Here is a 24,973-nt window from a genome sequence, read left to right on the forward strand (position 1 = left end):
GAATGCTGTATAATCTTGCTTTACCGGTAAAGAATTAACTAGATCCTAATAGACTTCGTTATTTATTTATTTATTTTTCACTGGCCCACAAAGCCTCCAAGCCCCATTTTCTTGTAACAGTAGCCGTTTTGCTGTTGCAGGACCTAAATTTACGAACGCAGCCTAACCTAACGTGTATCTTTATTATTCCATCAAAGGCAAGCCTTTTGAATAAGCAACATGTCAGTTTTGTATACCGCATTTCCTTTTTGCGGTGTTTCTTATACATTAGAATTACTCACATTTTGCATTTTCCCTGGCGAAGTTTCTATTAAAGATTCGGACATCCTTAATTACTCCATCAATAAAGTAGCTGCTGCCCACATTCTGTGTGTTCCAGCTAACGTTGACCAAGCGGTTTAACTTAAAAAAAAATACTTTAAAAACATGGTGCAAGGTATAATTATAAAACCTACGGTGTTTCGTGGTCAGCGCTTTGATAACCGCACACTGTAGGTTTTAAAATCGTATCTTGTATTGCGTTCTTTTAATATCTTTTTTTTTTGTTGAAGGCTTGGCTAACCTTAGCTGGGACACCACGTAAAATTATGTTCTGTTCCTTTTTAGTTTTCTGTTTCCTTTTGAGGGACTTTTTGCTGAGTTGTAATTCATTTTCATGCGTGATTATTGCAAAGAGCCGCATTATTTGCTCCATACTGTAGCGCTTCACAGCTTGCACTCTGCTCCACTACGCGGTGCAGTCAGGTGGCTTTAACGTAAACAAAAGGCGCTTTTCGCACCATTGTTCTCGACCCTCCTGAATCGATGTATAATCCAAAAAGTTTTTTTTTAACTTTTATTCTGGCGATTTCGCAAGCTTTTGGACAGAACCTTTGACCTTTCTATACTGTCTGACGAGGCAATCTAACCAACCTGAGTTTTACACACATCGTTCCTGCTTTCTTACATCAAATATTGGTTGCTCTCCCTCTTGTGAGTTCCCTGTTGGCACATGATGCTCTTTTCCTTGTCCCGTTTCTTACGCTGTTTTTTTTTTTTTTTTTATTCCTAGAATCTGGTTGTTCTTACGTTCTACTGCAACAGCGACTAAGCCTGTTTCACTATGTCTCTTCGTCTGTCCGTCTTAACCATTCCGTTTCGAAGGCAGTCATCCTCATCTTCCGGGGTGACTCGGTGACCATGGCATGGCGCCACTGACCACGATTTGCGGATTCGCTCCCGCTCGCGGCGGCCGCGTTTCGATGGAGGCGGAACGCCAAAAAAAAAAAACGCTTGTGCACTTAGATTTAGGTGCACATTAAAGAACCCCAGTTAGAAGAAATCATACCGGCGTCCCTCATTACGGTGTGCCTCATAGTGGTTCTGTGGTTGTAAAACCCCAGAACTCAAACGTAAAACCACCAGAACTCAAACGGCGGTCGTCGTCACCATGTCGTCACCTGAGGCCATTTAGTCATCCTCGGCTGCACCGTTGCCGTAGAGCGAAAGAAAGCAAACTTTCTCCACCACAGATCCGAGCTTCAACCCTCAAGGCAAAAAGATACGACGGTAATTACGCACATGGACATGCTAACCCTGTCTGTTGTGAATAAGTTCTGAGCCGAAGGAATCGCTGAAGTTTGCTCATCGTTGCTTTTGCTAGTTTCAAAGCACGTTATCTTCAACCGCAACAAAGCAATAAACATTCCCGCTCATATAGTTGCATACGAGAACCCGCTCCCAACGGGATTTCTTTGCAGCAGGAAGCGTGGTAAGCCAATAACGGAGAAGGCAATATGTGTCACGATGATACCTCGTGGCCGCGAGTCGTGGAGAAGCGCGCCCGCGTTCTCTGGTAGTCTTTACGGACGCCACATAAGAGATTCACTCGCCGGCGCAATATCTTCCGCGAGAAGAATCGTCACTGTCTGCACAATAAAGGCAACGCCGCGAGAAAAGCTGACCGCGGGCCCGCTAATGAATTCAGCGTGATAAGCATATGCGACATAGCGCGGCGCAATCTTCCAGATGCTTCCGGCTCGCGTTGTTTGCAGTGTGACAGTGGATACGACTTCCGTTTTCCACACGATAAACAGCGTCGTCCCCGCAGCCACGCTGCTTATGCCGTGGTGGCTAGGGGTGATCGAACTGGTATAATGATGACTGGTTTGTTAAACAGGCACTGTAATCAGGAGGAACGCCTAATCTGTTTTGACTGATCACCTAGTCTTTCAGAACTGCATTAGCGTTAATTTCGCGATAATATAGGTTGACTATTAGATGGCAAACAGGTGTTCAAAGTTAAATTTTTTTTAACGTTGCGCCGTAACCTCAGCACGTCACGATTTTAAAATATTTCCATGCACATGGGGGAGGGGGAGGGCTCTCTTGGGGGCAATAAAAATTATCGAAACTTCCTACTTCCAGTCTTTGACTCGTTTTCCTTTATAATATGGTGTAGTCCATCTCAACTCATAAACAATTAACTGGACCCCTCTCCCCCTTCCCGAGAAAACGCGGTCAAAATTTGTGACGTCACGATGAGCCGCGGCGAGAACTTCGAGACAGTCATCTTTCTTTACTGCGTCTTTGCTGGCTCACCGAGCCTCTTCTGACGGCAAGAGCGGTGTTTTATCGCGATAGCAATTATATGAACACTCCAGACAACTTTTCGCCGTCGGCGTCGTCGTGATGTTCCGTATATAATCATGTATGCTGTATGCTTATCCGAGCCGCATGATTATACATTATTCGAGTGAACCTTATTTTTGGTATTGCAGAAAGATAACTTACTAACACATCTAAAATTGTTGTGTTCTTTAATTGGCGCCCCCTCGAAGAGACTGGCAACGGTCGATCTTGCGCAGTAATTTCCGCGTCAGCGTTGCATGACAATGGTGATATGGTTACTTCAAGTGGACGAGTATACTCCAGAGGTTGTGCGTACTTCACAGAGTCGTATTTATGCTGCACCGCTACTGCGCCCAGACCTGCGTTCCGCGCTAAACTTCAATAGGATGTAGAGTTGCATGGCAACCCATGCCGTATGCTGTTTTCTCATACGTCATGTTTGGTTGTGTGAAGCTGCGATAAAGTATTAGAAGTGTTCTGAATAGATATACACATTACTTCGGCACAGGAAACTTGTATTGGGAAATAGCGATATGGGCGCAGTGAAAAGACAAGCACGCCAATGCATTCAGAAATTTATGTGGTACAGTAAAGGCACCACAGGAACTTTGTACTGACTGAACTGTCCGTCTAGTACTCAAAGCAGCGACATACCCTTGATTGGAAGTATAATGAGGAACACGATGCACAAAATATATGTGTGACTAACAATGATGTTAGAAGGACTCAGCAAGGTATGTCCAGGAGAGAAGCGACGGGAGAGGATGGAATAATATTGGATCAAATATTGGAGGCACGTTGTTGCCGAAAAGTTTTGTGACCCTTTGTTCGTGCTGTCTCAAGACGTCAAATGTACCTGAGAGTTTGAAAGAATTCCAAACATCATGCTGATTCATAAAAGAACGCGTTAAAGAATTGAAGAATTATAGGCCCATTACCTTCCTGCCGGTACTGTGTCCATTACTCATAGCGTCTCAACTCTTGTAGGAGGTACATACCAGGAATAGCAGGGAGCAAGCACTTCCAGCCACTCCATCCGATGCCCCAGTTAATCCTACCTACCTGACACTTGAGACTGTAAAATACAGTTTTTTTTTTTTTTTTTGGGGGGGGGGATAATATAATGGTTCGTTATAGTAATAACGGTAGTTAGTGAATTTTGCATGTTTGGTCATCAACAATCTCTCGATATTTGAAGTCCGCCGGCGCGAATAACGCGTCGCCGAAGAGATAGGTCTTGTTTTTCTTTTTCTTCACCGCATTGTTCAAAATTAAGGTTTTCGGGTGAAGTAAACCTTGGAATCCCACAGATCACGACACCGTTTACCCAGGACAACCGGTGGAACACGTGGGCAACGCCGAAAACATCAGCAACACAGAACTTCAATGATGTCGAAACATCAAACTGCCTTCGGTCGCGAATGAGTTCGAGCGCGCACTTTGAACCCTGCGGCTAAACGTCAGACACGCTTCGTTTGCGACATCGTTGCGCTATAGCTTTGCGCGAGAAACGCGACACTTTTTTTTCGCAACCCTGTTTTGCCGGTCGGATAATCCCGGCGACATCAGAACAGGACAGGCGCCCTGAAAAACGTCGGGCGAGTCGCCGGCAATAACGAGAAGACCACGAGGTCAGAACAACGACCTTTTCGAAAGCGTGGGCTTCGCGGGGGTTCGACCTGTAGCTTGCAGGGGTGGCTGTGCTACTAAAAATATATCTCCGACGTCAGATGTGTCAAGTCGCGTTAGCGTCAGTGTCGCCGAAGTTTCGGAGTTGCGTTGTTTTTTTTCGACCTTGCGGGTGTCGCGTGGTGGATGACGTTCGACGCACGTCACAGAAAAGCCGGTTTTCGTGTGAAAGACGGCCTTGCGCAGCGGGAAAATGAGGTACAGGATATCAGGTTGTGTTTGTGGTTTGTTTGCAGTTGGCTTCGGCGAGACGGGTACAAACATGGCAAGTGGGCTTCTAAACACGCAAGTGGCGCTATACAGAAACGCAAGTCCCGTCTAACTCGCCCGTCTGCTTTTCATTGGTTTAATTTTTCGAGCGCATCTACGTCTCTCGAAGGACGCGAACCAACTGGCCTTCCCACAAGTGCATTAATGTCGGGACAAATATAGTTCACGCAGGGAAGCTAATTTTGTACGGGCAAACAGCAACAAAAAAAAGAGGTGACGTTCTTTTTTAACAGGAAGCTGCTGCGTCCTACGCCGACTTCTTAAACTAAAGGTGTCGCGTGGATCACTCAAGCTGATAACCGTCAGCGAACAAAATGCCTGCAACTTTCTGTTGCCTCTGTCGCTAATCCTGCCACGTTCTCACCAATTATAAGTAATCAGCTGTCACGTCGTTTCTTTGCGGGCGTTATCTTTTTCATTCTCCATCTCGCTGACTGTTTTTCTGCCTCACCGCAGAGCTTTTAAAGTTAATGAACGCGTGAACTGAGAAGCAACCGTGGATAGCCCATATTGTAACTGACAACAAGAAGAAGAAACGGAGCTGGGCAGGCCGTGGGAGACGTAGGGCAGATAAGCGGTGGTCTGTTAGAGCTACAGGGCTCCAAACGAAAAGAAGCATAGTCCGCGACGGCACGGGAGTATAGTAGGTGCGATAATATTAGGATCATTGCAGGCATGGGGTGGTTTTAGCCGGCGAATAGACAGAGGGAACTGGATATCGCTGGGAGAGGCATCTGTTGCGCTAGCACACCAGAGCTCACACCCGTAAGACACCTCACCACGTGACACTGGGAGGCAGCGCTAACCAGCTCCAACTCTGCAGACTAGCTCAACTTGGTCGACCGAGCGAGAAGGGGAGCTAACACCGCTGGACTCCTGGACTGAGGGGACCACCCATTGCAGAGCGGAAGGGCTACCGTGTTGGCTACCAGCAGTGGGCATAAATATGATGACGACGACAATAATGATGATTATGAACATGCGAAACGAAAGTAAATAAGAACGTGCAGGCAACACACCAGGTAATTCTCTCAGTATTTCAGTATATTTAGTTTATTCTCCCAGTTAGCACGCAGTAAATAACTCCAGAATAGTCGTTTACCCGCATTTCAATACGTCGCCGAGTTAGTAGAACCACAATGAATAGCAGAGGCGCCCCCGACCAAATTCGCGTCTAACTCAAAGTACGTGCTTTACCCGTCACCCGCATTGTCACAAGCGTGTTAATAAAATAGTCGAAGCCGTCTCGACTGTCATGCATTTCGCATTTCGCAACACCGCGCGACAGCCGCTCTGTTCTCGCGATATTTGCTGCAAGAACATGAAGCTTGGTAATCTAAAGTGCATCTTACCTCCTCTCACCCCGTCTCCTTCGACTTCAAACAACTCATAAAGTGACGTCATAAAGAATGACAAAAGTCCTAAAGCAGTATAACCCCGATCCTAGCTTCAGTTAAGAAACTGAACCATAGTCCTACACGCCTCAAAAATGAGTCTGAAAGAATTTGAGACCATGCGATTGCTCGCGTCTCCCTTTTGGTCACTCGGCGCATTCTTGTTAATAATTAATGAAGGGGCGGCGCCGGCTTAATTAAACCAGTTGTCGAAGACACACTCAGCGCACGAAGTCATTTATTAAAATAGATGCATCAAAGGTGGTCCGAGGTACGTCTCCTTATACGCCTCTCAGAAACTCCGCAACTTTTTTTTTTCTTTTCCAACTGGAACTGCCGCAGCGCGGCTTACTCTCCAAGTGATGACTTCTGTTAAGCCTGCTTGCACAACTTCGCGCACAGCGTCGCTATATGAACTTGCGGTGCCACTTCAAAGACCTTAATTCAGAATCCAAAGCAAGAAGGCTTTCGAGAGTGGCGTGCTGTTAGGAGGAAGGGCGTGATAAGAACGCGCACGTTCGGGGGCGCGACCCGGTTCTTTTAATTAACGTGCTCGTGCAATCCTTATCTTTATCAAATGTTCGCGCGCGTACCACCCCGAACGCAGAGCTCCCTACTTATATTACCAGTGAAAAAGAAAAAGAAAATGCGGCGTTACCGTCTGCATGCTCCGTCGGTGGTATTGGCTGTTGGAACAGCGCAGGAATTTATGTTTGACACCGCCCCGGACGTGCTTGGCCGTTCACGAATGGTCGAGTTGTATACCTGGCGGCTTGCTGTTTTTTCCCTTTCATCGGCACTGAGGTGCCATTCTAGACGTTGCTACGTTCCGCCACATTCTTTTTATTTTTTTCGAATTCTGTGGTGGCGAGATCTCTTTTTAGCCAATCAGAGAGGCTGTGTCTAAACCCGTCCGGGCCAATGAGAAAACCGACGAGACGACGAATCCGCCCAGGTGGCGGAATGCGACAGTGTCTCGAATGGCACCACCGCTGATCTGCTGCATTTCACGTTTGACTGATGAATTCGGAGAAAGGGTAAACCAGCCTGTTGTGCTTTTATGTCGAGAATTATTAAAATGAAATTCTGTGGTTCTGCGTGCGTAAACCACGATCTTACAATGAGTGACGTCATAGTAGAACGTACACTGAAATGCACTGTACACGGGCGTTGTTGCTTACCCCCCCCCCCCCCCCCTCACTTCCACCTCCGACCGGTATTTGATTCCGCGACCTCGTGCTTGGAAGCGCGACGCCGTACCCACGAAGAAACAACGGCGGGTATTTGACCGAGATCCGTGACGTCACATTCCCACACAGGCATTCATAAACGAAAAGTGCTAAATCAAAGTCTGAACCGAAGGAGTCATGTGATTGATTTTTATGCAACACTTTGAATCCCGTCTTTTGAAAGCGTCCATAAACGGTTCCACAAAGCGCAATATGCAAGGTCTAGTCATTTCTGCGATGTAGCGAACTTCGGTCAATCTCTGGAATACGAGACTGAAGTGCGGGAGTGCGTAAGGGTCACGCCCTCGGCAGACGTCCGTGAGCGAAGTGAATGTTTGCGCCTTCCCCTCATCACCGTCGGGCGGGAACAAAGTGAGCATCCTTGTCAAGCTGTGATCTCACTCACTTCGAGCAAAAGACCGAGGGTCAAGCGTAAACAGCTACGCCAATTATGGGTATCCGAGTAAAATGAGACGGAGAGACGACAAAGTGAAGTGGAACAAGTCATACATTTACGGCGTAGCGCCTAGTAGCTAGAAAATATCCACACTTCACTTGTGGACCTACTTTCGCGAAAGAGTTGAAATGCGAAAAAAAAACGCTCTTGTATTCAGGTTTAGTCTGCACTTTAAAGAACCCCGGGAGCTCAAAATTAATCCGGAGCCTTCACTACAGCTTACCTCGTAATGGTATCGTGGTTTTGACACGTAAAACCTCACTGATTAGTTTTTAATTTACCGAGAAATGTCATGTTACGTTGCGTAACATAACACTAAACGTTATGTTCTTGTTTCGTAACTGTCTCGTTCTTTCGCTTAAGACGATACAGTGAACGATTAAGACGGTAGCAGTCATCTGCATATATAGAAGTTGTGTATGGACGAATACCGAACCAAGTCGCGCAATAAAAGAAGTTAACAGTCACTTAAGTATCCTTACCTGATTTGAAGGCGAAAGCATGAGGACTTGTCTAGTTTATCACCTTAAATTAAATCTGTACCTTAAACCAACCTTAATTCACCTCGCTCTAATTTCTACCAACCGTAATTCACTTTAATCCACCCTAATCCAATTTCGGGCCAGCTACGACGCCATGTCTGTTCACCGTGAGAATTTTGCAGTGCGAGCCACAGCAGGTCCAGCGCCGGAAACGTGACGTCATCACTTGGTCACGCGGGTCTTGGTACCATCGGATGATACTGCCGGACCCCGGATGTTTCGCTTCACGGAGCTTATAAGGCTTTCGCCTTAAAAAGCTAATTAGTCTGATTTTCGTAATGATCTCATTACTACCTCCAGTGATCTTAAAGTGTATGTTCCTGCGGTAAAAGCACTCCTGAGGAAATGTCTTTGTTCTCGTTTTTTCATAACTGTTCGCAAATTTTGAACGCATTTTCTAAAACCCGCTGCATACGTTCATGCAACATCTGCACTTCTACCTTTCTTTCTTTCTTCCTTTCGCTCTCTCTCTCTCTCTCTCTTTCTTTCTTTCCTTTTCTTTTTCTTTCTTTCTTTTTTGTAACAAAATAATTATTAGTTCTTGTAAACATGACAGGTGTTCCAATGTCACTTTCCCACTGTACGCCGATGCAATTACCGGTGTCATGCACATTGCGAGGGACCCGTGAATTGACCGTTTTATTGCAAAAATAAGAAAACACGCCCAGAAAACCTCAATTAACTAAATTAAGTTACGGGGCTTTACGCACCGAAACCACGATCTGATTATGAGGCGCGCCGTAAGGAGGGACTCCGGAATAATTTGAGCCACCTGGGGGTTCTTTAACGTGCGCCTAAATCTATGTACACGGGTGTTTTCCCATTTCGCCCCCATCGAAATGCGGCCGCCGTGGCCGGGATACGATCCCGCGACCTCGTGCTTATATAGCAGCCCAACATCATAGCCACTTAGCAACCACGGCGGGTAAAATCTTGTTAAAGCTGAGCGTTTATAAGCGAAGCTGACTTAAATGGGTGTGAATGCGAGGTAGTCGGTGTGCGTCCATCGGTGAAAAACAGCACGAAAAAAAAAACATGAAAAAGTCAGGAGCACAACGCTTGTCCTGTTTTCCTTCCTCTTCCGTGTTTTTCTTTTTTTCGTGCTGGTTTCCGGCGATGAGAGAGAAGCTGCCTAAGACGAAGAAGCGTGATCGCAAGCTATAGTATCCCCAACCTCGCAAAAGCTTCCAAGATCATTTCCTTTCTTTCTTTCTTTTTTGCGTAAGAGCACACAGCTCAGGCTAATGCAGATATAATCATGATAGCACTTACACAAGGAGGGAGGAAGCTCTTCGCCTTCAGGTCCATCTCTTGAAAGTCTTTCACCTACGAAACGACAAATAAGCGTGTAAATATCAAACGCCACTAGTTTAAACTACAAGGCAACTCGAAAATAAGTTCACTCTGTTGATAGTTAACTCACGGAACGTTTTTATTCGTTAACATAATATAATTGAATCGGGTAAAATAATGTAAATTATCATGTTTAGTCAGTTCCCACAATCCCACATAAATATTAGCACATTTAGATCTAAATGCCCGCGCACATGACATGCAAAAAATGCCCTCAGATGCCACCACTTAAGTTTATCAAATGAACGTTCTCGCATCGAAGTGGAAATATTAAACTCTACCGACCGAGGGGCGAACAGGTTACCAACTTCGGCTACACATTTTACATGGATTTTCAAATCAGCATGGTGAACAACATTGCAGCATCAACATTCTTAACCATCGTGACCTTGAAATACATGTTCTTCTCTTTTTTTTTAGCTACTTAGGGACCCAGCAGGACAGACCAACTAGTCACAATTACCGCCGTGGTCAACCGAAGCATCAAGTTTACAACTATCTACTTCAGCACTCAGAACGGGTCCGCAAGGTCAGAACACGGTCATACCATTTTTTTAAGTAAACTGTCAAATCTACGCTAAAGAAACATGTCTACGATTTCGAGTATATTTCACATCTTAGGTTGCCAGGTCCAATGTTGCTTCTTGCAATGTGTCCTCTGAAAACGTATTGAATAATAAATTGTATTTTTAAATATACGGTGAACATTCCGTAGAAACTGTCTAGAGGCACCACGCGTGGGCCTCCTATTAGTCCCTGTAGGCATCGTGAGATTGTCGAGATAAATTTTCTGCGAGGGACGTTGCCGCGGCTTTCGTTTACTTTAGGCATTTACTTGCTGCCCTTGCTCTCGACATGCTGCCGGCGTTACTAGCCGAACTCTGAGAGCGCGTTTTGCATTTAAAACAGTAAATTTCAGGCGGCGCCTATCGCATAGGTAAACAGCCGTAGCGAGCCTCGGAAATGTCGAAGGCCAACTTGCACGGGGACCGGCGCTCCAGGCGGGAGGTGCTTGCTTCTTAAGCCGCGCTGCTTCGTGAAATCCCGCCATCAAAGTTTCTATCAGGATGCAGAAAGTCAGTCAAGCAACGCTGAGGTGCTTTCCAAACGGCGTGGCGTTTTTTTTTTTTAAAGCTTTTGCTTGGCTTTCGCTCTCTTATTCGTAAAGTTCAGCACCGTGCTTGCATTTCCGACGCCATCTTCTACGCCTCCAAGGACGCTGAGACTCTAACCTCCTTCATTGTTTATTCAGCGCACGTCTCAGAATTTTTGCATTCTCTTGAAGCGCTTCCTAGAGTTTGCGCGATTCTTTAACATGGCTCCGGCATGAACGAGCGCCCGCGACAGAATGTGTGCTTCCGTCTGCAACGTGCTTAGCAACTGTCAGTCTTGTTCGCGAACATTAGGATCTTCGAAGGCTCGTACGCTCACTAACGATCATGAAGGAAGAAAACGAAGCCACCTATTGAGCTCTATAGTGTATGCTTCGTTCCTGACGTGCTTAAACACATTTACCCCTCTTCTGTGTTGGTATTTGAAGTAGTAACTTAGCGCGATAAAAACACGGAAACAAGAAAGGCTGTTCGGCAGCGGTTGAGAGTTTCCTTCACGAGAACCTGCCCAGCACTGACTGGAATGGCTGACAGTGAGCTTCACGCGAGATCCCTGCAATGCCTACGGTTGCAATGAGAATGTCGACCACTTTTTTTGTACCGCTGTCTTCGATTCGATATGCAGAGCCAATCGATGTTCGAAGTAATGCGGCGACTAGGCGGCGAAGGCAATTACGTGCTATCTGAAGCTGGTCCGCTCGAGCGCCTCTTACCGCGTGGTGCTGGCCGCATGCGTGCACCCGTTCATCTCGTCTTACATCTATCTATCTATCTATCTATCTATCTATCTATCTATCTATCTATCTATCTATCTATCTATCTATCTATCTATCTATATATATATATATATATATATATATATATATATATATATATATATATATATATATATATATATATATATATATATATATATATATATATATATATTGTGTGTGTGTGTGTGTGTTGGGCCCATTTTTTCGCGTTTATTACATAAGGAGGGGCTCGAAACCAGCAACATTGATGCCTTTAGGTAGCATGTGTGGGTTTATTGACCAGTTGCCTTCACTTAAGAATGTTACGTACTCGTATCGCCTGCGGCAGAAAGGATAACCCACGTCCGCCTCCAAGGTTCGTGAGTGTTGGTGCTGGTTAACACTCCCAAGGTTAGTTCTAGTAGTATGAATGAATGAATGAACTTTATTCCCCTTTTAAGAGAGGGGAGGCGCCGTAAACATAAATACCCAGGAAAGTGGATGGGAGAATGGCGCAGTGGTATCTCAACTAGGTAGAGGATCGCACGCGTAATGCGAAGTACAACTAATTCCCCCTATGTTGTCCTTGGTGTCTTTGTTTGTTGGCTTCTCATGATATGATATATATAGCGAGAACATGCATCTGAACATGAATGAGAACATGAACTAATAACACTCAAGCCGCTCGATTTTTTTTTCTTCTTGTTCAAATATATATTTTTTTATTCTGCTCTCTCAACATAGGGCAGCTAACCATTGGCTTTTCTGGTTAACATCCCTGCCTTCTCTCTGTCTATATCTCTGATTTTTTTAGGAGCCATGTGGCCCAAGATTGTTTCTACCTCGCTGTCGTTCATCACAGCGTCGCTAAGTGTCGTCACCAACACTGTGCTTCCCGGATACACCTTCTGGTATTGCCGTACACGTCCACCGTAGCCCGTGTCCGCCATGCTGAGCATCCTAATGACGTCAGAAGCTAGGTACGCAGTCGTAGCTGTAAACGAATACACAACAGCGTTGCGCGCGTGTGTGTCGACATCATCTATTTAATTCTGTGATTGCGAGAGAGTGGTAGTGTTGGCGAGCTCACTTGAGCATTCTCTCAGCGTCTTCCGCGAAGATAGCGCCATCACGTTACCTGGGTGAAGTTCCTTCCAACGCTGCGAAGGAAGACGTACTCCTTGGGAACCACGTCGTGGCCAAGTTGCCGGTTGATCTCCCGCCGCACGTCCACCAGGCGAGCAGTGGGCAGGACTCTGTTGGCACGAGCAATCCGATTGACCGACCGTTTGGTCCAGCAATTGTTCTGCTCTTCCATACTTCCTTAATTAAATAACAAAAAGTGTTTAATGGCTTGTTTTTCGTCGTGAGGGGAAAATTCGGGCGAGAGACTTCAGTGGTTTTGGCCAATCGGCGTGCCACAATTTTGTGAAAATTGGTATGACTTACGAAACCACGTAGGGAGTGCTTTCGTAAGTCCTACGACTGCAGGGCACTAGTTACGATAGCCGGCGAGAACGGGCTCATCAGCTGCCTGCATCCGGAATTCTCGCCTGCAGATTCAGCTCCACCAAAGCTTTGTTCGTTCATCGCTAGCGAAGGCCCAATGCAAGTTTAAGGGAATTTGGGGAAATGTTGGCGAAGGGCTGAGGCGTTTGACGGCCATGTGGATGGTGCATTCAGAGGTTCTTGAAGTGCGCGCAGTTCTCAGAGAACACAATAGCCCTACATATACGCTCACTCTACTTCACACATTGTCATGAAGTTATAGAAAAGAGTTTGTATTTCTTGAATGTGCAAGTACTTGGAAAGCATCTATTTACGAATAAAAAACAAACGAGGATTATTGAGTGCGCGCAAAGTAGAGACGGGGACTAGATCTTGTAGATGACGAGAGAGGGTGCCGCGAAAATCGAATTCCTTCGCTGTCCAGACAGCCATTAGTCTGAAACTTATGGATGGTCTGCGTGCTTCCTGTGGCCTAACTTAAAATGCGCTTCTCGCAAGTGCGTTGTTAAAGTGCCGTGACGTTCGGAAATTCTTTTCAATGTACGTTGTCCACAAACATTCCTGCGCGACTGTACTTCTTTCTTGAAGCCAACTACACTGACTCGAAGATCGATAAAAGTTGTCAGTGCACTACGCTGTAAGGCCCAAGTCACGTGCTGAAGAGAAAGTAAATGTTCACATGAAAGTGAAAGTCGCTAACTGCATTTTCACGGAGGGTGCAAACAAAACACAAGCGCGTAGCTGGGTTCACTGACCTTTCTCGCCCAGCGCACGCATTTTCGTGGAGAGCACGTTCTTTACTGCACCATCCCGAAAGCTTTTGACCGCCTCTTTGATAGTAGAACTGTTGAACAGCTGACGCACTGAATCACTCTCCGCCAACAGCCAGATTATTTGAACGCAAAACGTTGCGCTGGCAAAAGCGCCAGCTCTTTTGTCGCGGAAACGAACCTCGCGTCTCCCGACCGCGTCTACCGTCGATACTAATTTTCAGCGCAGCATAAATTGCCTGCCTGGGTGGGCCCACCACTTTGCGTTTGGCCGGGTGCTTATTACTTTGTTTCGCACGGTCGTTGGCTTCGCATCAATCGCGCCAACGGATTGCGGCGAAGCAGCGCCTGCTATCTGGCGGAGTAACGGTAAACTAAACGACATGAATCCCCAGCCTCACAGACGGTCGATATTCGCCGTGCGGTAGTCTCGGAGGCAATGCCGAAAAGTCGTTCTGCTATGTATCGGTGGCATCGCGGGGTGACCACCTACGAACCCTCTTTGTGTCACGGAACTCCCATGGCAAATGGTTCTGCGAAAGCCCGAGAGGTGGAGGAAGGTTCGTGAAAGGGAAAGCCGCGATCCACTCGGCTGTTTCACGAGGCTGCCGGTTGGGTGACAATTTCGCCATTTCAGGACTCCTATTTTGGGGGCATGCGCAGCTGAATACTTGTGACAACCAGTCAATAATACACGAACTTGTCGTCGGCCCATTGCATGAGACAAATGCGATATACAAAAATAAAATGGCACATAAGAAGGTGAATTGAAAAGCGGGCGAGTTGGAACCCATCCGGCAGCGCACGTGCGCAAACAAAACACGAGAAAGAAGAAAAAAATTAAATTATGGGGTTTTACGTGCCAAAACCACTTTCTGATTATGAGGCACGCCGTGGTGGAGGACTGAAAATTTCGACCACCTGGAGTTCTTTAACGTGCACCTAAATCCAAGTACACGGGTGTTTTCGCATTTCGCCCCCATCGAAATGTGGCCGCTGTGGCCGGGATTCGATCCCGCTACCTCGTGTTCAGCAGCCAAACACCATGGCCACTGAGCAACCACGGCGGGTTGAGAAAGAATACAGTACAAGCGCTCAATTTCCTCGCCTTTTTTTTTTTTTTTTTGTATGTACGCGGCCGAAGAATGGATAAGGCGGCGAATGGTTGTCTATATGAGATTGGGGGGGGGGGGCATTTCACTTCAGCATATCGTATCCTGTGTATTCACTACGTCACTGTCATCGCACTCGAACAAAATAATTTAACAAAACTATACATAGTACTTAGTACTTCAAAACAAAATAGGCAAAATGGCTAGTAACCACTAGTGTGTTCGTGCACTGGTAACAGTTTAATGACAGCTCCAGAAATATCGCACCCTAGTAGAATGATTTAGCGTAGCATTACCAATATAGCTTTGCCGCTACCGTCTACCACCGAGTGCACTTGTGTAGTAAACGCCGCCCATGCGCAGTCGGTGGTAGGCGGTAGCGGTAAAGACAAAATATTATGATTACCTCGCTGTCTTACTGGTGCTACATACGCCATTTTGCTTACAATATGTTCAGCGCGAACGAAACGAACCACGCATACAAGCACGCCGCACGTGATGTTTCTGCGCAACGCATGTCTACTTAAGGAGCACTTAAGAGAAAATTTCATCTCGAGGCGAACTCCGAATTTCCTATTCAGGTACATGTAAAACGCATAATTGCGTTTATCATACAACCGCATAACCGATTCGAATGAAATTTCTTGCGTTTGAGATAGGAGGTTATTATTCAGCGACTCTAAAAGAAGCACAACTCTGATTTAAGGATTCAAACTTTTTCCCAGAAAATTTTGAAAATGTCTAACTTTAAAACAACTCAAGCAAGAAGTGTACAAATCCGTAAAGCCGCATCGAAAATGGATATCGCGGTTCTGTCAAAAACATATGCTAGAGAATCTCGAAGGGACAAATTTGATGTATAAACTTATAACTTACGTGAAATTGTGAGGATGATAACGAGGGTTTTGCAAAAGTACCTGTACCGTCGTGGCGTAGTGGCTATGTCGATACGATGCTAAGCCCGAGGGCGCGGGATTGAGTCCTGACAGCGGCGACCGCATTTCGATGGGAGCGAAATGCAAAAAAGAAAACGTCCTCGCACCGCGCACATGGTGCACGTTACAGAACCTCAGCTGTTCAAAATTAGTCCGGAGTCGCCCCACTACGGCGTGCCTGGTATCCATATCGTGATTTCGACACGTAAAACACGAGGCTTCATTTCTTTGCAGAAGCGCTACTCAGAAATTAATTATGTACTTTAAAGTGGTCTACAATAGCTCAACATAGTCCACTTTAGATGCATTATTAGATGGAGTTTACAGGATTGTGATATCGTTGTTATTGTTGAGGTACACCTTTGTAAGCTTCATACATCACTTTTTTTTTCAGTCTTGCAGTTTTCAACAACATTCGTGAGAAAAGCTTACAGACTAAATTAAAACTTCTCTTCGTGAAGTCACTCGATTTTCACTTTTTCCTTTGAAATGCAAGAGACGTCGCCAAAGCTGGCGCAGTTGTTGCCGAAAAAAGAACGATTTCTCCGTTCCCATGTATATAGATGGGCGCTCCCCAAACGGAACCTTCCTCTTAACTCGAAATGCTAGTTATTTCATCACTCGTGGAAGCAACTGGAAACATTGCATATACGTAGTGGACGACAACTTTCCACGACACAATGCACATTTGTGCTGTCCAATAACTAAATATGTATACCGATATCCACACAGTTGTGAAAACAGTGCTCACATGAAATTTCCGACTAATTAATTAATTTTTGCCTTAGATGAATAGCGTGGACCCCAAAACTCCGCGCCAAAAAAAAACGGCAAGCCTCATGGTGCTTGAATTAATTTACTATACCGTCGCCTACAGTCAATTCAGCCATTGCGGAAGTGCAAAATTTGGTTGAATTATCCGGAAAGTTTAATTACTTAAAGGCGGCAAAAATAGGCAAATTGAAATCTTTTTTTTATTGCTTGAAGTATTGTCTGTCATCGTTGACAGACTTCTTCAATACACTATTATAATTAACTATGCATGTGATTGTCAGTCAGTGGCCCCTAGCTCCCCACACTGTCGTTGGCGCTGGCAAAACATTCAAAAAAGGCATCGCCCAGGCCACAGCGCATGTCGTAAGCAACGCTGCAGAAATGGCTGCTGCCGTCAGCGTAGTCGCCTAGGAAGGCAGAAGCGCCATCTGCCGAATTTCTTACATGCGTAAAGCTTTTAGTAACCTCTGCGCGCACGAGGGGGCACTGGCGCGGTTCGAATTAACCGAAGCGCGCATGCTTTCGCGTTCGAGCTAAAAGAGTTTTTTCTTCCATAGCAGTGTATGGTTTCTTGACGGGACTTTCCGGCGCGTTAAACGAACAGTCGAATTAACCGAGGTCGAAATAACCGGAGGCGATAGTAATAGATTTTTTAGCGAACCAGTTTTGTTTAATTTCCCATGAGGTGGAGCTGTATGTGCCGCGACGTCATAATGCAGCAGATGGTCACGTGAGAGCCAGGCATGGCATTGCTTCGGCTAGCTCGGCCGTCTGCTATGCTCTTGCTAATTGCACAGCGCGACGTTGCAGCACAACAGGCAACGGAGCGAGCTGGAGAGAGTGCCGCAACGTCGCAATGTCCTGCTGCCTTCTCTGACGTGACGTCACGACGCCTACGCCTCCTAGTAAAATAGACCGAGACCGGGCCCGCATTCATTAAAAGCACTTACGCTAGAATTGTTCGTACGAAAAAAAAAGAATGCCAGCCAATCCTGATGCTTGACGTATCATTAGCAAAGACGACCGACCAATGGCAAAGAGCGCTTATGAGCAAATAACTCTGTGAATTCGGCCCCTGGTTAGTAGAAAAGCAATTTACTGCACTAATATCTGAATCCGAGCTTAAGGTGCTGCGATTAAGACCCCTTAGCGCAGTAATTATTTAGGATGCTGTGTGGCTTCGCTGTATATTTTTCTACAGTTTTGAGGTCCAGGACCTTCATATACCGCTAAATTAAAATGATGAATTGGAAATTTCGGTTCACTACGCCTGTAACTGTCACCAAGACAAGTGCTATATCACGCCAACGTACCGTATGAATCCTGCGGAAATGGCATAGTCCACCACGTAGTTCCGAGCCAACTTCCGCTTTCGCAGCCATCTTTCCTCGGGGATAATGTACACGTGCAGGTCCACCAGCTGTGTTGACGGTTCGAATGGAAAAAAAGAAAGACAGAGAACGTGCAAAAGATCGTTATTCTTTTTTCTTGTCTAAGTACTTCTGTACAGGTTTACATAAAAGTGTTGCTGGCGTTTGAACAAAACAATTGTTCATCGAAAGCGCTTAATCATTCACCGAAAATACACATTTTTTCATGGAGACCTCGTACGCTAGGTGTTCTAAAAAAGTTGCCAACAATCGCTGAACAAGTTTATGCGTTATGGAAGGCAGAAACCTGATGATGATTTCAGTAGCAGAATTCGCTGCACCTACGACTAACCTTTCTCTCTTCGATGTGCTGTCGTTATTGTTACTGTGAGAGCACCTGTGAGCTCGAAACCAGGTTTGATGTGTTGTCTTTGTACGTGCTGTCCTGTTACGCCTCTGTAACGCTACAGGGCACTTGAAGTGCACACCGCAGAAATTAGCATCGTCAGCCTATTTCACGCCTGGAACTGGTTATGAGCTTCTCGCATGAGGGGCTTCAGCTTTCCAGTGATTATTGAGGTCACCTTTCGCATTTACCTGTCTAAATACTACCTCGAGTTGTTTAAAAGCCCAGTAGAGTCGCTTAGTTATCGCATTTTCCCTGTGGTGAGGTATATTGAACGCATTGTCCGATACATCTTTTATATTACGCCTCTAATAGAAAACTCAAGGATTGCAACTGAACTGAGCTCTCCAGTTAGTGTAAAGCTCTCTCTCTCTCTCTCTCTCTCTCTCTCTCTCTCTCTCTCTCTCTCTATCTCTCTCTATCTATCTATCTATCTATCTATCTATCTATCTATCTATCTATCTATCTCCTCTCTCTCTCTCTCTCTCTCTCTCTCTCTCTCTCTCTCTCTCTGTGCTGAGACTTCGCTATACGAAGCAAGACACACGGGCGCAGGTACTTGAGTGGCGCGGTTGAACTGGCTGTCTTTCAAACTCGGGACGTAGTCGTTCGAATTCTGTCGCAACAGTTTCCATAGGAGACACGCAGCTTAAATATCGGACACCGACACGGTATAACGTACTGCAGTGGTTCGTGGTTTATGCTCGTAAAGCAACCAGTACTGAATTATTGACATCTCCACCAACTTAGTCACTCGCGCTGGCATCGCCCCGAACAGCATTTTTTCTTTTTGTTCGTCAGCGTGGGGTTCTTGCTACTGTGGGATTTGAAGCCCAGTGAATGGACAGGGCCACACACCGCACAAAATCTTTAATGGTCCTCTTGTGCTGGTACCACTAATGCGAAACGCTCGGCAAGAGAGGTTCGTTTTGTGGCTGCTGTTTCAAGTAATGTACTCCACTGAAGCCTAACGAAGTAGACAACTCGTTTGTTTGTTTTCTTTTCCTTTTCTTCTTTTTTTTTGTAACCTGTGGTTATTGTCGTCCTCTGCTATTCTGCAACATTGAGAAACGAGCCAGCCTAACGCACGCTACCGTACCCTCGGGTCACAACCGGGGAGCCCACCTCGACGCGGAAGCCACCGGAACATTGGCAAGCCACGGGCGTGAGATCGATCCTAGGAGAACGAATTAAAAGTTATTGTGGTTCCCTCTTGATCGTTAGGCCCTCACGAAGGTAAACGTCGTCGCAGTAACGCTTGGCACGCCGTTGGCTATTAATGTTTGCTCAGCGGGGATTGGAATGGCGACGTTCGAGTTCAGCGACTCGCGAGGGTGGAGACGCACTACGCGTCTGTGTTCATAAGCGGGCCATGTGCTGTGTGGCCTGAATACATACGTGTACATATGTACGATTATCAGTAGTAGTAGTAGTAGTAGTAGTAGTAGTAGTAGTAGTAGTAGTAGTAGTAGTAGTAGTAGTAGTGGTGGTGGTGGTGGTGGTGGTGGTGGTGGTGGTGGTGGTGGTGGTGGTGGTGGTGGTGGTGGTGGTGGTGGTGGTGGAGGTGGTGGTGGTTGTGGTGGTTGTGGTGGTTGTGGTGGTGGTGGTGGTGGTGGTAGTGGCAGTAGTAGTAGTAGTAGTAGTAGTAGTAGTAGTAGTAGTAGTAGTAGTAGTAGTGGTGCTGGTGGTGGTGGTGGTGGTGGTAGTAGTAGTAGTAGTAGTAGTAGTAGTAGTAGTAGTAGTAGTAGTAGTAGTAGTAGTAGTAGTAGTAGTAATATTAATAGGCACACCTATGATTGTCAAGACAAGTTTTCACAAAAAAGAAAGCTCTTGCGCTAGAATTGTTATTACGAGAAAATACGTATTACATATTACTCAGGCGGCCTCAGGCGACATAATAGCTCAGGCGGCCAACCGTTGGAAAAGTGCATTCACGAACGGAAAGCTTTGTGAACTTTTTCCCATTTCACATGAGCGTTGCACGAACTTTCTGGGATTTCGTCTTAACATTGTCGTACCCAAAACGCAGTTCGCCATCGAAAAAGACTAGAAGAGCTTGTTGACCTATAGTTCGGGCCATGAAGAGTACATTCCTACAAAAAAGAAAATTAACTTACTTACAACGTATTAAGCATAAAATAATTCCATGTAATAAATATTCTATGAAAAATATGTAAATAAGTATGTAAATAAAATAAATATTAAATAAAATATTAAATAACATATTAATGTGAATGGAATAAAATAAGATATGTAAATAATGTAGTCCGCGCTTTTCTAATCCACAGCTGAAACTTCATTCCTGAATATGAGAAACGCTGCTGCGTCGTCTGTGTTAAGATTCCAGAGCTTCAATTCGCATTCTAAGGTATGAGACTCATATGTGATATCTCGGGCATTGCCGGGTTAAAGAAGTAACCGAGTCCTGACTGGACTGACTCAGTACATCTTTTTTTATGTAATGTCCCCGCAGAAAAATACACGAGGCAAAAAGAAAACAAGCTTTGTTTGTTTGTTTGTTTGTTTGTTTGTTTGTTTGTTTGTTTGTTTGTTTCTTTGTTTCTTTGTTTGTTTGTTTGTTTGTTTGTTTGTTTGTTTGTTTGTTTGTTTGTTTGTTTGTTTGTTTGTTTGTTTGTTTGTTTGTTTGTTTGTTTGTTTGTTTGTTTGTTTGCTTGCTTGTTTGTTTGTTTGTTTGTTTGTTTGTTTGTTTGTTTGTTTGTTTGTTTGTTTGTTTGTTTGTTTGTTTGTTTGTTTGTTTGTTTGTTTGTTTGTTTGTTTGTTTGTTTGTTTGTTTGTTTAACTCATACTAATTGACCCCCGTGTTGGTATTCGGGACAAACACATACTCCGCAAAATGTTTTCCTGAGACACAGAGTGTGCTATCCACTCATGTTTGGGCGTGCACCGTGTACACGTACACAACGATGTGCAAGTTGCATGTGTCAAGATGTTTTCAACCTTGTTATATTCGCTACCTTTCTATATTATTTTTCTCCTTGTCCTTTTGAGGAAATATCCAGATCAAGGGTTCGAGACGAAAGGATATCACTCGAAGCATCTCAGAACAAAGATTGAAATCAAGCCGGTATAAATGCAGAATTCTGTCTCCTGAAAAGCATGTAGCCGATACAACCTTTACTTTAGAAGCACGCACACACAATTGGAAGAAGGCTAAGTGGCTATGCCACTGTTTTGCTAAGGTCGAGGTCACTGGTTCGAATTCTTGTCGCAGCAACGGAACTGTGAGCGTAGATTGCTAAAACGCTTGTGTAATTTCAACAAAAATTCAAGCATGAACTATTACAAAACTATTCAATTTCGTTGTTCCATTTCCGCGTTCACCTGAAGTTGTTACAGTGGCTTAATAAGGCTCTAAAACGTACATTGGAACGGTTTCGTGCTTTGTAGCCGGCTTCAGAGTGATTACACGGGGCACTTCAATGTAATTACGCGTAACGGGCACTCTGATCAGCTACCTTTTGTTCGCTTTTCAGGTTACGCTGATGGTACAGTAAGGATCACCACAACCGCTAGTCTTTAGTGATGCCTTTTTCGATGCCAATGCCTTTTCGCGCTCCGTCAGTGTGTCGTCAGGGCGACACTCTGCTTCGCGTTATCTGTGGTAGCAGCCGGGACGTGAAGGGTGGTTGACAAGAGTGGCATAAAATCGAGTAAATCAAGTGGCATAGAATCGAGTAAATCAAGTGGGATAGAATCGAGTAATCGAGTAAAAGAGTAATAGGGCATCTCCAAGCGCTCGCGTTTGTTTTTCGAACGCTGAGCACAATAAGCGTGAATCTGTCGCCTATCGAAATACGCCTAGATTACGATAAGGAAGAAGGAAGACACGAAGTAGGCTTCACTAGCTAGGTTGGTTTTAAATTTTCTTGGATGACTGTCCTCCGCACCCTCATTTCGGCCAAAATTTATCCACAAGGTAGTTGGAAAATTCAGATGTACCTTATAGTCTACCTGCTACCACGAGAACGAAGCGACGTGCCAGGTAGTTGAAGTATACCCCTGTCTATACGTACTAGTACACGGCTCGGGCTTATACTGCACGGGCTGTAATTGCCGTCAAAAACGATTTCGACTTTCCCATGTATTTAGATATCAGAGTCCCCGAGTTAAGTCGGCGTCGTGCGAAGGGCGACCAGTGGCGATCAAGGGCGGAACGCTTCCTGTGTTTGTTAGTTCTCTTTTGCTTCTTTTTTTTTTTTTTGGTTGACGTGACCCGCAGCTTTCGCTGTACTGCACGGTGTTTTTTGGGCTGCAGTCCTGTCGCCGGCATAACTAATGTCCTCGTGACTAGGCCGTCCGAACGTCGATTTTCTCTTTTGATACGCATGGATTGCAGCAAGATTCAAAACACTGCCTTTCTTCTCTATACAGCTACACCCCGAAACGCCCGCTCGCTATTGTGACCGCTTCGCCGCCGAGTTTCGCGATAAAAGCAGCGGTACCGCGGGTGACCTGCTTTGTTTTCGCTCATAATGACAGCAGTGGCTCTCGATTCTCGAAGGCGGGCGCATTTCGTACGCACAAAACATGCCGAGAAATATGCAGATGTGCTTCTTTGCTGGCAATTCAAACGCTGCAGTGAACCAGCTGGTTCACCCTGACGTACCTCTACCCGAAAACGAGATTGGGCTGGTAGGTTGGACATGATAAGAAAAAAGAAATTCAGAAACGTAGCGTGCTGGTTCAAATTTTGTCTATTGCGGTGTCGCCCGCACTGCTCACCACGCCGCGCCCGTACATCTGTAATCTCTGCCCTGACAGACAGTACGGGGTGTTCAAATTGCAACCCCATCGACGGGCCTGTCGGAATAGCGGAAACTAATCTCGAAGGCCGTACTTCTGTCAAAGCAAGCACCGGAAGCTATTGCAAAAGCAGAAAACACGTCACGGTCGCGATGTTTCCGACACCACCTACTGCAAAGTATATATTCTTAGCAAAATACGGAAACGGAGCTGGTCATTATCATCTTCTTTTCCCAGTAAAGCTTAGGGTTCGAATTCCGTACGCCAGCAGGCTTCAGCGCTCCTCTTTACACTAAGGCGTAAATGCCTACGCGTCAGACCCAGAGTAACTCTTCGACAGATGTTTGAAAGCCATTGGGCTTGACCGCGGATGTATTGCCAGGCAGCGGGCTGGTTCCGAAACCATAATTTCTTCGAATCTCAAAGTGTTGTGAAACACAGGAGCGCCCCCTTAGATCTAGGCAACTTCTCGGTCTGATGTGACTATGTTGTGCCGCCGTTCGCTCGAGGTGGCATTTACTAAGACTTACCCGTTCCTCATTGGAACGGGTGGTACATTTATGTATGATTCTTTCGGAAGCGAAGAAATTATCGAACATCCCTTGCGCCTTTGTCCTCGGTGCGACATCGAGCGTGTACCTTTCCGGAGAGCATTAAACTGGCTAACCTTGAGACCGTTTTTGGACACGAAAACCCTTGAGGCATTGTCATGCGCATAGCTGGTACAGAAAGCAACTAGAGCGTTACTGCAGTACTTCAACTTAAGAGGGCTCTACGAGCGTTTATAAACAATCTCATTGGGCGAGGAAGAAAGCTCTGGCAACCGGCACACGGCAAGCCTTTTGTTCTCTCGGGCGGTGTGTCCCTGCTTGCGTGTGTCTTCATCGCGTGCTGCGGAACAATTTGGAGACTTTCTATTTCGTTCGTCAAAAAAATTGAGGTCACATCAGCTTATCGTCAAGTATGTCGGGGGATCACTGTATGGCCTCAGATGCAGCAGTAACTACAGTATGCGGAAAAATTTTCTCGGCTGTCAAACATGCGGCGGGCAGCACCAGCCGAGGTGTGTGTGTGTACATTGGTTTCCCCACGATGAAGAGCAGCGATGCCTGCGGATTGCCCGCGTGAATTGTAAAATCATCTATCTGCTCGCTTACCCAGGGAACTGTAAGAGTGCTCCCCGTATAGTCAATCCTATGCAACGCCGAAATATCTAAGCGTCAATCGTTATAATATTTGCATCAACAACCGGCCTCATGCATTTCAAGTCTAATATACCATGCCTACGACAGTCTCCTGCGTGAGGCCGATGGCGTGGCTCAGCACAGCGATCACTGCGGCTGGTAAACGAACATGATACACAAGATTTGAGTTTAGACATTGCAGTTTCGCCCTGTAAGACAGCAATATCCAACGGGGATCGCATAAATAAAATCCTACATCTGTTGCCGCAAAACGGTTGGGTGCACCATCAAGGACGGGGCTAAAAAAACGGAATAAAACACTGGTTTTCATCCCCTTGCGGCTTGTGGGAATCATACTTGTTTAGAGCTCTCAATCCGCCGATTTGTTCGCCATCTTTCACGAGAAAAAACACAGGCTAACGCCGCATAACATCACGCATGGTCATGCAGCATGCTCCGTCCCTCTGCTATAGTACAAACAGACACATAACCCAGCAGCTACCGCTAAGCAGCTGCTGGTTATAGATGGGTACAGCCGGCCACTAGACTACAACATGTGAGTGTGATTCGCACTTTACGGTATACTGTTACTGTTGACCAAAACCAATTTATCTGTTGACGAAGTCCGCGCCTAACAAACAAGGTAGTCGCGCAATGTATCTACTAATAACATTGTGAAAACTTTTGAATATAAGCGGCCGGACTTATTTCGTACCAGAACGGTCCTCATTTTGTTGCGATCGCCGGGTATGCTTC

The 24,973-nt window shown here is 45.7% G+C and overlaps 1 protein-coding gene across 2 annotated transcripts in view; it reads right to left on the minus strand.

Annotated features, from left to right (window-relative positions):
- LOC126539050 (uncharacterized) overlaps positions 1-24,973 on the minus strand; it is a 124,352-nt gene that overhangs the window by 91,118 nt on the left and 8,261 nt on the right. For both annotated transcript variants that reach the window (XR_008614135.2, XM_050185760.3), the window contains exons 2-4: positions 17,807-17,913; positions 12,532-12,649; positions 9,464-9,517 (exon numbers count right to left, since the gene is read on the minus strand). Coding sequence is in view for 1 of the 2 variants with exons in the window: in XM_050185760.3 (XP_050041717.1) it covers positions 9,464-9,517; positions 12,532-12,649; positions 17,807-17,913 (279 nt within the window). In the remaining variant the exon portion in view is untranslated. The remainder of the gene's footprint in view (positions 1-9,463; positions 9,518-12,531; positions 12,650-17,806; positions 17,914-24,973) is intronic.

This window comes from Dermacentor andersoni, chromosome 11, assembly GCF_023375885.2.
Source record: "Dermacentor andersoni chromosome 11, qqDerAnde1_hic_scaffold, whole genome shotgun sequence".
NCBI classification, from domain to species: domain Eukaryota; kingdom Metazoa; phylum Arthropoda; class Arachnida; order Ixodida; family Ixodidae; genus Dermacentor; species Dermacentor andersoni.